This window comes from Emiliania huxleyi (genome assembly GCF_000372725.1).
Source record: "Emiliania huxleyi CCMP1516 unplaced genomic scaffold EMIHUscaffold_25, whole genome shotgun sequence".
Classification (NCBI taxonomy): Eukaryota; Haptophyta; order Isochrysidales; family Noelaerhabdaceae; genus Emiliania; species Emiliania huxleyi.
In genome coordinates this window covers 172,455-183,421 of record NW_005200170.1, presented here as the reverse complement: position 1 = coordinate 183,421, position 10,967 = coordinate 172,455, and the positions used below count along the sequence as shown (strand labels likewise).

The 10,967-nt window shown below is 67.1% G+C and overlaps 6 protein-coding genes across 6 annotated transcripts in view; 3 read left to right on the top strand and 3 right to left on the bottom strand.

Annotated features, from left to right (window-relative positions):
* EMIHUDRAFT_205798 (hypothetical protein) overlaps positions 1 to 851 on the bottom strand; it is a gene marked incomplete at both ends in the record, with an annotated part of 1,824 nt that extends 973 nt beyond the window's left edge. The window contains one exon of the mRNA XM_005778083.1: positions 243 to 851. Within this exon, the coding sequence (XP_005778140.1) occupies positions 243 to 851 (609 nt within the window). The remainder of the gene's footprint in view (positions 1 to 242) is intronic.
* Positions 852 to 1,215: 364 nt separating this feature from the next.
* Positions 1,216 to 1,701, bottom strand: EMIHUDRAFT_205797 (hypothetical protein; the record flags this gene model as incomplete). The annotated part of the gene is made up of 2 exons (XM_005778082.1): positions 1,216 to 1,240; positions 1,523 to 1,701. The coding sequence occupies 2 exons, from the start codon at positions 1,699 to 1,701 to the stop codon at positions 1,216 to 1,218; spliced, it is 204 nt and encodes a 67-aa protein (XP_005778139.1).
* Positions 1,702 to 3,832: 2,131 nt separating this feature from the next.
* EMIHUDRAFT_205796 (hypothetical protein) lies at positions 3,833 to 5,410 on the top strand (the record flags this gene model as incomplete). Its single annotated transcript, XM_005778081.1, has 7 exons — positions 3,833 to 3,968; positions 4,066 to 4,415; positions 4,540 to 4,674; positions 4,754 to 4,829; positions 4,968 to 5,050; positions 5,113 to 5,297; positions 5,374 to 5,410. The coding sequence occupies 7 exons, from the start codon at positions 3,833 to 3,835 to the stop codon at positions 5,408 to 5,410; spliced, it is 1,002 nt and encodes a 333-aa protein (XP_005778138.1).
* A 471-nt stretch (positions 5,411 to 5,881) lies between these two features.
* EMIHUDRAFT_205795 (hypothetical protein) lies at positions 5,882 to 6,328 on the top strand (the record flags this gene model as incomplete). The annotated part of the gene is made up of 1 exon (XM_005778080.1): positions 5,882 to 6,328. One exon carries the CDS (start codon positions 5,882 to 5,884, stop codon positions 6,326 to 6,328), a length of 447 nt encoding a protein of 148 aa, XP_005778137.1.
* Positions 6,329 to 7,328: 1,000 nt separating this feature from the next.
* On the bottom strand, positions 7,329 to 7,997 carry EMIHUDRAFT_44463 (hypothetical protein; the record flags this gene model as incomplete). The annotated part of the gene is made up of 1 exon (XM_005778079.1): positions 7,329 to 7,997. A coding segment is annotated over one exon (669 nt), but the record flags the coding sequence as incomplete, so codon positions are not given.
* Positions 7,998 to 9,821: 1,824 nt separating this feature from the next.
* On the top strand, positions 9,822 to 10,699 carry EMIHUDRAFT_43644 (hypothetical protein; the record flags this gene model as incomplete). Its single annotated transcript, XM_005778078.1, has 3 exons — positions 9,822 to 10,309; positions 10,389 to 10,390; positions 10,419 to 10,699. Coding segments are annotated over 3 exons (771 nt in total), but the record flags the coding sequence as incomplete, so codon positions are not given.
* Positions 10,700 to 10,967: the final 268 nt, after the last annotated feature.

The window sequence follows — 10,967 nt, the reverse complement described above, 5'->3', positions numbered from 1 at the left end:
TCGCGGGGGGGGGGGGGCGCCTGTTCCGACGCAAAGGTCCTCGCCGCTCCTGCCGCGAGCAGCGACCAGAGGAGAGGAGGCGGCTGCTGCGTGCTGTCCAGCAGCAGGCTGCCCTGCAGCGCGCCAAGGAGCGACGCGGTGGCGGAGGCGGCGGAGGCGGCGAGAACGGCGGATGCGGCGTCGGCGATGGCGGAGGAGTCGGCGGGGGCGGGGGAGGCTGGCAAGGACAACGAGTCTGCCACTCGGTCTGCGGGCAGGGCATCCCACCCGCCCGGAGAGTCGCTCCAGACCCCGACGCCGCCGAGGAGCGGCGGGAGCGGCTCGGGCCACGCCCACGCAGGCGCCCCCGCACCCCAGCCCGCCCCGTCGCCCAAGCTGAAGAGGGAGGGCAGGCTAGAGGGCAGCCCGGGGGCGGAGGAGGGGGGCGCAGCGGCGTCGCCAAACGCGGCGGTCGCGGCGAGCGAGCCTGCGGGCGGGTCTGCGGCCGATGCGGCGTCCGCGCCGCCGCTGATCGCCCCCCACGCCGCCTCTCCCTCTCCGCCGCAAGCCCCCTCACCGTCAAGCCGCTCGAGAGCCGAGTCAAGCCGCAGCAGGCCGCCGTTTGGCACGGCGGAGGAGGGGGAGAGGAGGGGCGCCTCCTCTCGGGCGCAGTAGAAGGACGACTTTGTCGACGGGCCGCCCCGAACCCGCTTCGCCGCCGCGGCGTCCGCCAGCTTGAGCCAGTCCGGGTGCGTCTTCCGCGCGTGCTTTCGCGCGGCGTCAGTGCTCCCGTAGCTGCGGAGGCACCCCGGGAACTTGCAGCGGAAGATGGTGCCGGTCGCCGCCTCTTCGGCGGGGAAGGGGTCGCACATGAGTGCGGCTTGCCGGGGCCGGCAGCGCGCGGGCGCGCTGCGCCGAATTCTTTTTCGCCGTACGGCGCGAAGAGCGGCGCCGGAGCCGCCCTCCAAGAAGGCGCGCTCGAGCTGATCGCCAGAGGCGACGCGACCACCGAGACGTGTGCGGCAGCCGCGCTCTCTGCGGCCACGGCGTCGCACGCACCGCCGCTGCGCGCCGCTCCTCATGAGCCCAGCGGTGGTTGCTACTCGAGTACTTCCATTAGCTGCAGAAGTTCAGAGTGAGCAACGTTCGGCCACACCCGCCCTCGCCGCCCCGCCACCACCGCGGGCCGCCAGACTGCAGACAATCAATGTTGATACTAATAGATGAGGGCGCCATTCATTCGTCGGATGGCGCCTCGACCCTCGTCGGGAGGAAATAAAATTAGTCGTACCAACAAAAAACGACGTGGATCGACCGAACCGATGAGCGATGTAACAACGGCTCCTCGCTGCGCTGTCAGTGCAGCGAGGAAAACCCGCGCGCAAAACATCGATTGCGGTTTTCGCGTCCCACAGCTCAAAGAGTATAAGTAAGGTCGAGGCTCGAGGGCAACATTCGTTGTGTCTATTTATTAAATAGTATATGATAAAGAATTTTGGCACCCGCCCTGGTTTCCATGTGATTTCTTCTCTACGCTGTCTACCGCCCTGGATGCGCCTCTCGCCACTCTCGAATTTGACGGCGCAGGATGTGACTGGGGAAGAGCCGAGTGAGCTCGAGCTCCTCGCCCGTCATCGGGCTCGTCGACTTGGTCGCGAGCCAGCGCTCGATCGCCGACCGCTCATAGGCATGCCCGTCCGCCGCCAGCACCGGGTCGCTCATGAGCTCGGTCGTGATCGGGCAGATGAAGTCGGCCGGCGGCTCCTCCTCCCTCGGAGCCGGCGACTCTGCAGCCAAAGAGGACGACCCTTGCTCCTCCGCCGCCCGCCTCTCCTCCACCAGCCTCGCGCTCTCCTCGAGCGCCGCCGCCAACTCCGCCTCCTCTCCCGTCGCCAGCGCTGCCTCATCCTCGGGCTCCTGCGATGGCCCAGCACCGCCCCCGCCGCCCTTCCCCTTCTTCTTCTTCTTCCCCTTCTTGCTCTCCTTGGTGCGCTCCCCCGCCTCCTTCTCCGCCTCCTCCCCCGCAAGTAGCGCCTCGGCATGCCGCGTCGCCTCCGCCTCCGCCGCCGCTCTCACCGCCTCCCTCATCTCCGCCTCCGCCGCCGCCTCCGCCGCCGCATGCTCCTCGAGGGCGCGCACGCACTCGGCGTGGCCAGTCTCCTTGGCATGCTGCAGCGCTGTCTTGCCGCTTTCAGAGCGCAGCTTCGTATCCGCGCCCGCCCGCAGCAGGCGGAGCACGACGGCGGGGTGGCCTTGGTCGGCGGCGCCCATCAGCGCGGTGCCGCCGACGCTGTCCTGCAGGTTGACCTCCACGCCGCGCTGAAGCAGCAAGTCGACCACCCGCTCGTGGCCGCTGTAAGCGGCGAGCATCAGCGCGGCGACGCCGCGGCTGTTCTGCTGGTTGACCTCCGCGCCGGGCTGCAGCAGCAGCTCGACCACCCGCTCGTGGCCTTTGCCGGCGGCGCCCATCAGCGCGGTCTCGCCGCTGTTGGTCTGCAGGTTGACCTGAGCGCCGCGCTGCAGCAGCAGATCGACCACCCGCTCGTGGCCCTGCTGGGCGGCGCCCATCAGCGCGGTGCCGCCACTAATGCTCTGCATGTCGATTTCTGCGCCGCGCTGCAGCAGCAGATCGACCACCCGCTCGTGGCCGCTGCTGGCGGCGAGCATCACCGCGGTGATGCCGCTCACATTGCCTGCCCCGCCAGTCGCGTTGACCCTCCCGCCACTGTCGAGCCACGCCAGCAGCGCCGCCTCGTCGCCTTGGAGAGCTGCTGTCGCAGCCTCTTCGGGAAGGCTGCCCAGCGAGCTAGAAGAGGCCGCCGCACTCCCTCCCGCCGCCGCCTCGCCCGAGGAAGCGCCGCCCGCCCCTCTCGCCGCCGCCTCGCGCTGGATCGCAGTCACCTTCGCGACGTGCTGCCGGAAGGCCTCGACGCACGCGGCGTGGCCATTCTCTTTGGCAAACTGCAGCGCGGACTTGCCGTCCTCAGAGCGCAGCGCCGCGTCTGCGCCCGCACGCAGCAGGCGGAGCACGATTGCGGGGTGGCCTTGGCTGGCGGCGTATGTCAGCGCGGTGATGCCTTTGCTGTCCTGCGAGTTGACCTCCGCACCGTGCTGCAGCAGCAACTCGATCACCCGCTCGCGGCCGTTGGCGGCGGCGAGCATCAGCGCGGTGATGCCGTTGCTGTTCTGCAGGTTGAGCTCAGCGCCTCGCTGCAGCAGCAGGTCGACAACCCGCTCGTGACCCTCATGGGCGGCGGCAATCAGCGCGGTGCCGCCGCTGCTGCTCTGTAGGTTGATCTCCGCGCCTCGCTGAAGCAGCAGCTCGACCATCCGCTCGTGGCCCTTGCCGGCGGACAGCATCAGCACGGTGACACCGCTCACATTGCCTACCCCGCCAGTCGCGTTGACCTGCCCGTCGCTGTCAAGCCACGCCAGCAGCGCCGCCTCGTCGCCTCGCCCAGCCGCATCGGTGACTTCGTCGGGAAGGCTGCCCATTGACCGCGCGGCCCCTGAGCTCTATTCCTGGGTTCGGACTTTTTGCGGGGTATGGTACGATCCGCCCTACCCCCCCCCCCGCCCCACCGTGAGTGTGAGTGTGTGTGCCCACCGCCAGCCGCCTTAGTTACTGCTAGACTCCAGGAGCAGCTGGCGCTCGCTGCCTCCCTCCACAGATGGAGATGTTTACCGTACCAATCTTCACCTTCCAATCAGTCAATCAGCCCGCGACTAGCACGCGGACCGCGGTTTGCCCGGGCCGTATATTTTGTGCCTTCAGCACAGCCCTTCGCCCGCGAGGTCTCTGTGAGCTGAAGAACGGGTGGCCCCCTGTCTGTAACCGTTGCCGGAAGCAGCAATGGTGTCCCGTCTCAAGCCCATCGCCCGCTCGCGGGTCGGCCCGGACCCGGACGAGGATCCCAGCATCATCCCGTTTAGCCCTCCTCCGATGCCGGCCAGCATGCAAATGCCGCTGCCACCGCTGCCTCCGCTCGGTAGATCCTCCACTGCTCCTGCCTCCACCGTCGCCGCTCAACATACAGCTGACTCCAATCATCGCCGCCGCGGCGGTGGCGGTGGTGGTGTGCGCAGTCGTCATACTTCTCGTCTGTTGCTTTGGCGTCGTGATGCGGAGGGCCATCTACGCGCACAACGGACAGACGGAGCGGTGCCTCGACAGCTGCACTTGCCGCCGGGGCAGTTCGCGCGGTCAGAGGTGCGGATCTTGCTGCGCCGGCACTTACAAGGCTTGCGTCTACCTGCTGCTGGTTGCCGTCACGGCTCTGACGGCTATCCTGCTGACGCTCGCGTGTCTCGCCCTCGCCGTTGGCTACGGCGGCGAGTATTGTGGTCGACGGGCCGCGGATGGCGCGGCGGCTCTCTCTGGCGCGCTGGACTGGCCGCTCTCGCAGAACGACCTCGAGGGGCCGCTCAATGCGACGGTGGGCGCCGTGAGCCCCCTAGCCATACCCACGACGCCTATGACCATTTCACTCGAGCTACCCCCCCCCCCCCCCTGGCAGCAAGACTGGCCCGCGGTCACTCCGACCTAAGCCTCTGCTGCAGGCGCTGATGGAGTCGTCCTCGCTGAACACCTCGGACCTCTGCGATGCCTACGCATCCGTGGCCGCAGCCCGGAGGAATGCGGACGCGCCAGTCGACGTAGCGTGTCAAGAGGCGTCGTTTGCGATGTGGATCGGAGTGTGTGGCCCCTAGCGGTTCTCCGCTCATTGTTTGGACCGTGCCTTCTCGTCGTCGACGCAGCCCTCTCCCGGCTCAGGTCCGGCTTGTCAATGCGCCCCCTTTTCGGGCCGGCCTCGACGCCGACCGCTTTCGGCTCGACTGCTCGCAGCTCGGTGACCTCGTCCGACTAGGCCGCGCTCAATGCAGCAACGCCTCCGCCGTCCTCGGCGGCAGCGTTGCCGCTGCTGCCGCTGCTGCCGCTGCCGACGAGCCCCCGGGGGACTCAGCATTCGCGCGTGAATTCGCCGAAGCGTGGCTCTCGCTCCTCGCGGGGGCTTGGCGCATCGAGCTGCTTGCAATGCGCGTGCAGGGAACGAGCGAGGCGAGCAGAGAGGTCGCAGGCGCAGGTAGTGGACGAGGTAAACTCACGCGGTGTGTGCGCGGTTGGGTCCATAGGAGCTTCTGACGCCCCTGCAGTTTGTGCTGGGCGGCGCCGCCGGATTGCTGCTCGGCGCGTCGCTTGCCTCCTTCTCCTACTCGCGCTATTTGATGCTGGGGCGGGCGCACCGGCTCAAGCGGGAGCGGGCGGCGCGAGAGCAGGACGCGGCGGCCGTGTCGATCCAAAAGCACGTGCGTGGGAGGTGGTCGAGACGGGGCGGCGCCGCTGATGTGCCGTGATGGACACCTCCCTCTCTTGGGCTCGCGTACGTCTGTCAGTCGGTCTGAGTTTTTCATAAGTCTATCAGACAAGTGAGCCGGCCCGAGCCCCCCCAGTCATCGCCCCACTGTCTCTCGAATTGCCCACGTCGATCACGCCCCCGCTATAAATGCGCGCGTGACGGGGGCCGGCGGGCGCCCCACCTGAGATTAACCTCTCGCTCGCCGCCGTCCGCCTCGCCATCTCCGCCACCGCCGTCCGCATCTCCGTCGCTCCCGCCGCCGTCCGCCTCGCCGTCGCCGCCGCCTCCCTCCGCCTCACCGTCGCCGTCACCGCCGTCGGCCTCGCCATCCCCGCCGCCTCTTTCTCCTGGCCAGATGGCCCCACCAGTCTCTCCGCCGTTGCCGCCGTCGCCGCCGCCGCCCTCTGCCCCGCCGTCGCCGCCGCCGCCGTCCGCGTCGCCCTCGCTGCCGCCTCCCTCGACCTCACTGTCACCGCCGCCGCCGTCCGCCTCGAGCACGTGAGCAAGAACAACCTCTGCGTGTGCGGTCCGTGTTCTTTCGGACGATGTTCGGCATCGGCATGAAGGAGCGCGACGCCGCCGAGGTCACGGTGCTCGAAACGGACCTCGCCAGCTTCACCGCCCTCGTCCGCTACCTCCTCACCGACCAGCTCGACCTCGGCGAGGGGGAGGGCGAGCAGGCGCGGCGCGCGCTCGACCTGCGGCAGCTGGCGCAAAAGTACCAGGTGCCGCGCCTCGAGCTGCTCTGCGCACAGGCGCTGCAGGAGAGCGTCGGGCCGGCGAGCGCCGTGCCGCTGCTCGAGGCGGCGCACACGACGGGCGACGGGCGGCTCCTCGCGCAGTGCCGCCGCTTCGTGGCCGACCACGCCGCCGAGGTGCGCGCGAGCGGCGGCGTGGAGCAGCTTCGCGACCTCGGCGTGGCCAAGGGGCTGCTCGGCGACGCGCTCGACCAGGTGGCGGAGCTGCAGAAGGGGCGCACGGCGGCCGCCTGACGCGCCCGCGTGGAGAGTGGCCGAGGCTGAGCATTGACGCGCGTCACTGTGAGGGTTGGGGGAGCTCAGCCATGCGGATCAACAGACTGAGTATACACGTGCGTGCGTGTAACTGCATCATGCGGTACAAAGAGCTGACGGCTCGACTTGGTGGATTTGAGGAGAGGCGGGAGTGGGAGACTTTTTGGTGGAGTCCCAAAGGCAGCGGCGAGGGATGCGTCCTGTTGGGCGCGAGGCACACCGCCGCACGGGCGCCGGCGTAAGCCGCGCGGCGGCAGGCCTTCCGGCGCCTTGCTTCCACGAGCGGTTGCGCGACAAACACGCGCACGGGAAGCGGCCGCGGCCGACGCGGAGCTTCCACAGGAAGACGGGGCCGGTCGAGCTGTACTAGCTGGCCGTGGTGGCAGCCCTGCCGGAGACTAGAGTCCTGCACGTCGCGTGCATGTCGCGGTCTCCCCTTTCAGATCCTTTCCCGTTTGTAAATACACAAGATACAGCATGCAACCAACCGTACGCGGCCCACTACACTGCAGACTCTCTCTCTCTCTCTCTCTCTCTCTCTCTCTCTCTCTCTCTCTCGCTCTCGCTCATGTACTGTTTTGTACTGCAGCCTGGACGTGGACCTTGCTTCTCAGCGAGTCCCTCTCCTCTCTCTCTCTCATGCCACCTGCACCTCCAGCCATCGAGCAGACATCAAGACGTGTGCGGGACGGAAGCCGCTCTCGAGAAGGGATGGCCGAGGATCCACGCGCCGCCGCTTGCGCGAGGTGTCGCTGCTGCCAAAGCCGCACGAACGCTCGGGCCGCCGCTCGACCTCCTCCTTGCTCATCTCCTCGCCCGTCCCTCCCTCCTCCAGCGCCGCGAGCGCCCAGAGCGCGCCGGCGTCCTCCACCCCCAGGCTCTCCGTATCGAGCGTCGCCAGGTACGAGTCGAGCGCGAGGCTCTCAAGGCCGTCACTGCTCTCGTCCGCCGCGCCAAAGCCGCCCCCGGCGCCCGTGCACCAGCCGTGGCGCCTCGCAACGCTGGCCGTCGGGCGACGCGCCGGATCCGCTTCGAGCAGCGCCTTTACTAGGCCGACCGCCTCTGCCGGCAGGCCCTCCACGTCCACCTCGACAGGAGCTATGCACTCGTGGTACGGGAAGGTGCCTGCGAGGAGCGTGTAGAGGACGACGCCACTGCTCCACATGTCCGCCCGGAAGCCATCGTACCCGCAGCCGGCCGACACCTCGGGCGCGGCGTAGTTTTGCGAGCCGACAACCTCGGTGAGCAGAGTCGACCGGTCCCAGCCTCCTGCGTGCGCCGGATCGTACTGGTGTGCGAGGCCAAAGTCGATGAGCTTCACGGCGCCGCTCTCGGTGAGGAGCACGTTCTCGAGCTTGATGTCGCGGTGGGCGATGCCGCGCGAGTGACAGTGGCCGACGGCGTCGAGGAGCTCGCAAAAGATGCGGCGAGCGGTGTGCTCGGGCGGCAGCGGCAAGGAGCTGACGAGGTCAAAGAGCTCGCCGCCGGCGCACCGCTCCATCACGATGCAGTACAGAGCCGTGCCGACGCGCCCGTGGGCGAGCACTGAGATGACGCTGGGGTGGTCGAGCCGCTCGAGGCAGGCGCACTCGCGCACGATTTTGACCATCTCAGGCTTGGTCGCCTTGTGGTTCAGGACCTTGACGGCCACAGAGTCGTCGCCACGGACGGCGTATGTCGCGCCGAACGAACCAGAGCCGAGCTTGCGCTGCCAGTCAATCTCGTAACCGGCGAAGGAAGTTGACGTGGAGGCCAAGGGAGCGCCCACGCCGGAGGAGTCGGGAGCTGCTGGCCGTCGCCGCCGCTCGGCGGTTGGCGGTGCAGAGAGGGTCGTGTGGGTGTTCATCGGGGCTGGATATCTGCTGGCAATAGAGCCGGGTGCTCGAGGGCGTCGCACTTTGTTGAGTCGCTAAGCAGGACGTTCCAAAGCGTCTCACCTGCTTCACTGACCTGCTTCCTTTCATCCATGTCACGCTCAACACTCCTTACTGTCCCATACGATGGGGATGCCGTCCTTGGCACTTCACAGTCGGCCATCGACGCAAGCGCCGACGGCGCCGACACTGATGTTGCTGCCGCGCCACCGAGCGGCCTATCCACTGAGGGGGTGCTCGTCGGCAACAAGAAGCAACTTCAGAAAATTCCAGTTCTTTGAGGATGTCAGAGAGAGAGAGAGATTTTTAGCAATACCAAACAAATCTAACACTCACACGTCATTTGGGGCCTGGAGCCCTGTTCACGCGCGCGCGAGACGTGCAGACAGGGTTGCCAGGTGAGAGCGAATGGCGCGGTTCACGCCTCGCACAACAGAGAGAGAGATGCGCTCTGCATGGTGGGACATAAAAGAGAGCGAGTACTTGGGCGAGCAGGCCGTGCGGTCGACGCTGCCGCGCGCGACTTTGCGCGCGAGGCGGCGCAGTTTGAGAACGGCGGTGGGCGAGAAGCCGCCGCCGAACGTCTCGTGGAGCAGCAGGTTGAAGTTGTTGCGCTTGACAAAGATCGCGTCGTGGTAGAAACCGCGATGCGCCTTGACGTAGCCGTGGCCGGTCTTGTGGGAGAAGGGTTGGCCGGGCTGCCCGCGCGCCTTGCAGCCCATGTTTAGGCGGCGGGCCTTCTCTTCGGTGTTACCAAAGGCGTAGGAGTGGCCAACGGAGGCGGGCGTGCCGCCACTCGAGGCGTTGCCAACGCCCGGCGAGGAGGTCTTGAGGAGGGGCGTCCAGAGCTTGATTTCATTCACGTCATCGCACCCTCCTGGTCCCGCATGGGGTTCCGCGAGGTTTTGTTGAGGATGTCATGTCCACATGTGCAACGGCAACAAACAAAACAAGTGTTAGATTTGTTCAGAGAGAGATTCTCTCTCTTGATTTGTTTGGTATTGCTAAAAATCTCTCTCATGTGCATGGACATGTGCAGGTGCAGGTGCATGCAATTGTTCGGCTGAGGGCTAACAAACAAGCTGCCGAGCCCAAATCACTGCAATTGCGAGTCGCAGCAATGTTCGGGCTCCTACCCGGAGTGGGGGTGAATGCAGAGGTTGAATGCATATCGCGCCAAAATCTGCAGAAAAGGATTTAAACTCCTAGCTATATCTAGCTAGGCATTAGCCCCCTTGTGTGTGTCTCACACACAGGAGAAGAACTGTGAAAGTCGTGATTTCTTGTTGGTCTTTAAAAATCTCTCTCTCTCACACAGGTAGGTAGTAGGTAGGAAAGTGAGGGACCAGCCCCGTACAGCTAAGAGCTCGAACCCACAGCAAGCAGCGTTGTGCTCGGTGGCAGGGCGAGGGTGGGCTTTGGAAGGAGGGGCGGTGGTGAAGGGGGGGGGGGGGGGGGGGCGAGACGGCCGGCTGGCTAAGACGGGGCAGGGCTCACATCTTTACATGGCGGAGCCCTCCGACATTGTCCTCATCGCCGCCACTGGCGCTGAGTCCCTCACCGACGAGATAGGCGGCATCCTCGGCATTCCGCCCGCCGCCATTGACGCGGAGGACGCCGACGGCGAAACGCACCTCCGCCTGCCATGCAACGTGCGGCTGCGCGACACGTACGTGGTGGCGTGCCTGGGCGGCGCGGGCGTCAACCGCTTCTTCGTGGAGCTCTCGCTCATCGTCTCCGGCCTGCGCCGCGCGAGCGCCGCGCGCATCACCGCAGTGCTGCCGTACTACGCGTACGGGCGGCAGGCGCGCAAGCACACGTCGCGCGTTCCCATCTCGGCGGCGGACGTTGCGTCGCTGCTGGAGGAGATGGGCGTCGACGGCGTGCTCACGCTCGACCTGCACAAGGAGGAGATCGCCGGCTTCTTCTCGCCGCGCTGCCACTTTGCCTCCGCCTCGTGCCAGCCCGCCGCCGCGCGCTACCTGCACACGCAGCGCCAACTTCGGCGGCCGGTGGTCGTCGCGCCGCACGCGTCCGGCGTGACGCTCGCAAAGGCCTTCTTCGACTCGCTCGCGGAGCTGCACGCGTCGGGCGAAGGAGGCTCGCGCTTCGCTTCTCCGAGAGCGGGCGCTGCGCCGACGCTGGCGATGCTGCTGCCACACAAGGCGTCTGGGAGCGAGCGGAGGCGCCTGGAGGTCGTCGGGGGTTCCGCGATTGCACGCGTCGGTGTGAGGCCATGCCTGCTTGGATAATCAGGCACCTGGAGCTCATCGGGGAGGTGCGAGGGCAGGACGCGATCATCGTCGACGACATCATCGACTCGGGAAAGACAATCGCACGCTGCTCCGAGGCGTTGCTCGAGGCGGGCGCTGCCCGAGTCTTCGCCGTCGCCACCCACGGCATCTTCTCGGAGGAGTCGCTCCGCATCATCGCCGTCTCCGACGTGACGACGGTGGTCGTGGCCAACCTCGGGCCCCGCCCGCCCAAGTGATCCAGTGCGAGTGACGGGCTCATCGCTTCCTATCGCTTCCTCAGGTGGTCGTGACAAACTCGGTCCCGTTCTCCGTGCCGCGCGACCACCCGGTGCGCCGCAAGCTGGTCGTGCTCTCTCTCAGCTCACTCTCGGCTCCCCCTCGGCTCACCCTCGGCTCACCTTGGTCGCCCTCGGCTCATATCAGCTCTCACCCTCGGCGCATCTCGGCGCATCTCGGCTCATGTCTCCTCCGCGCGTCAGGTGCGCCGCA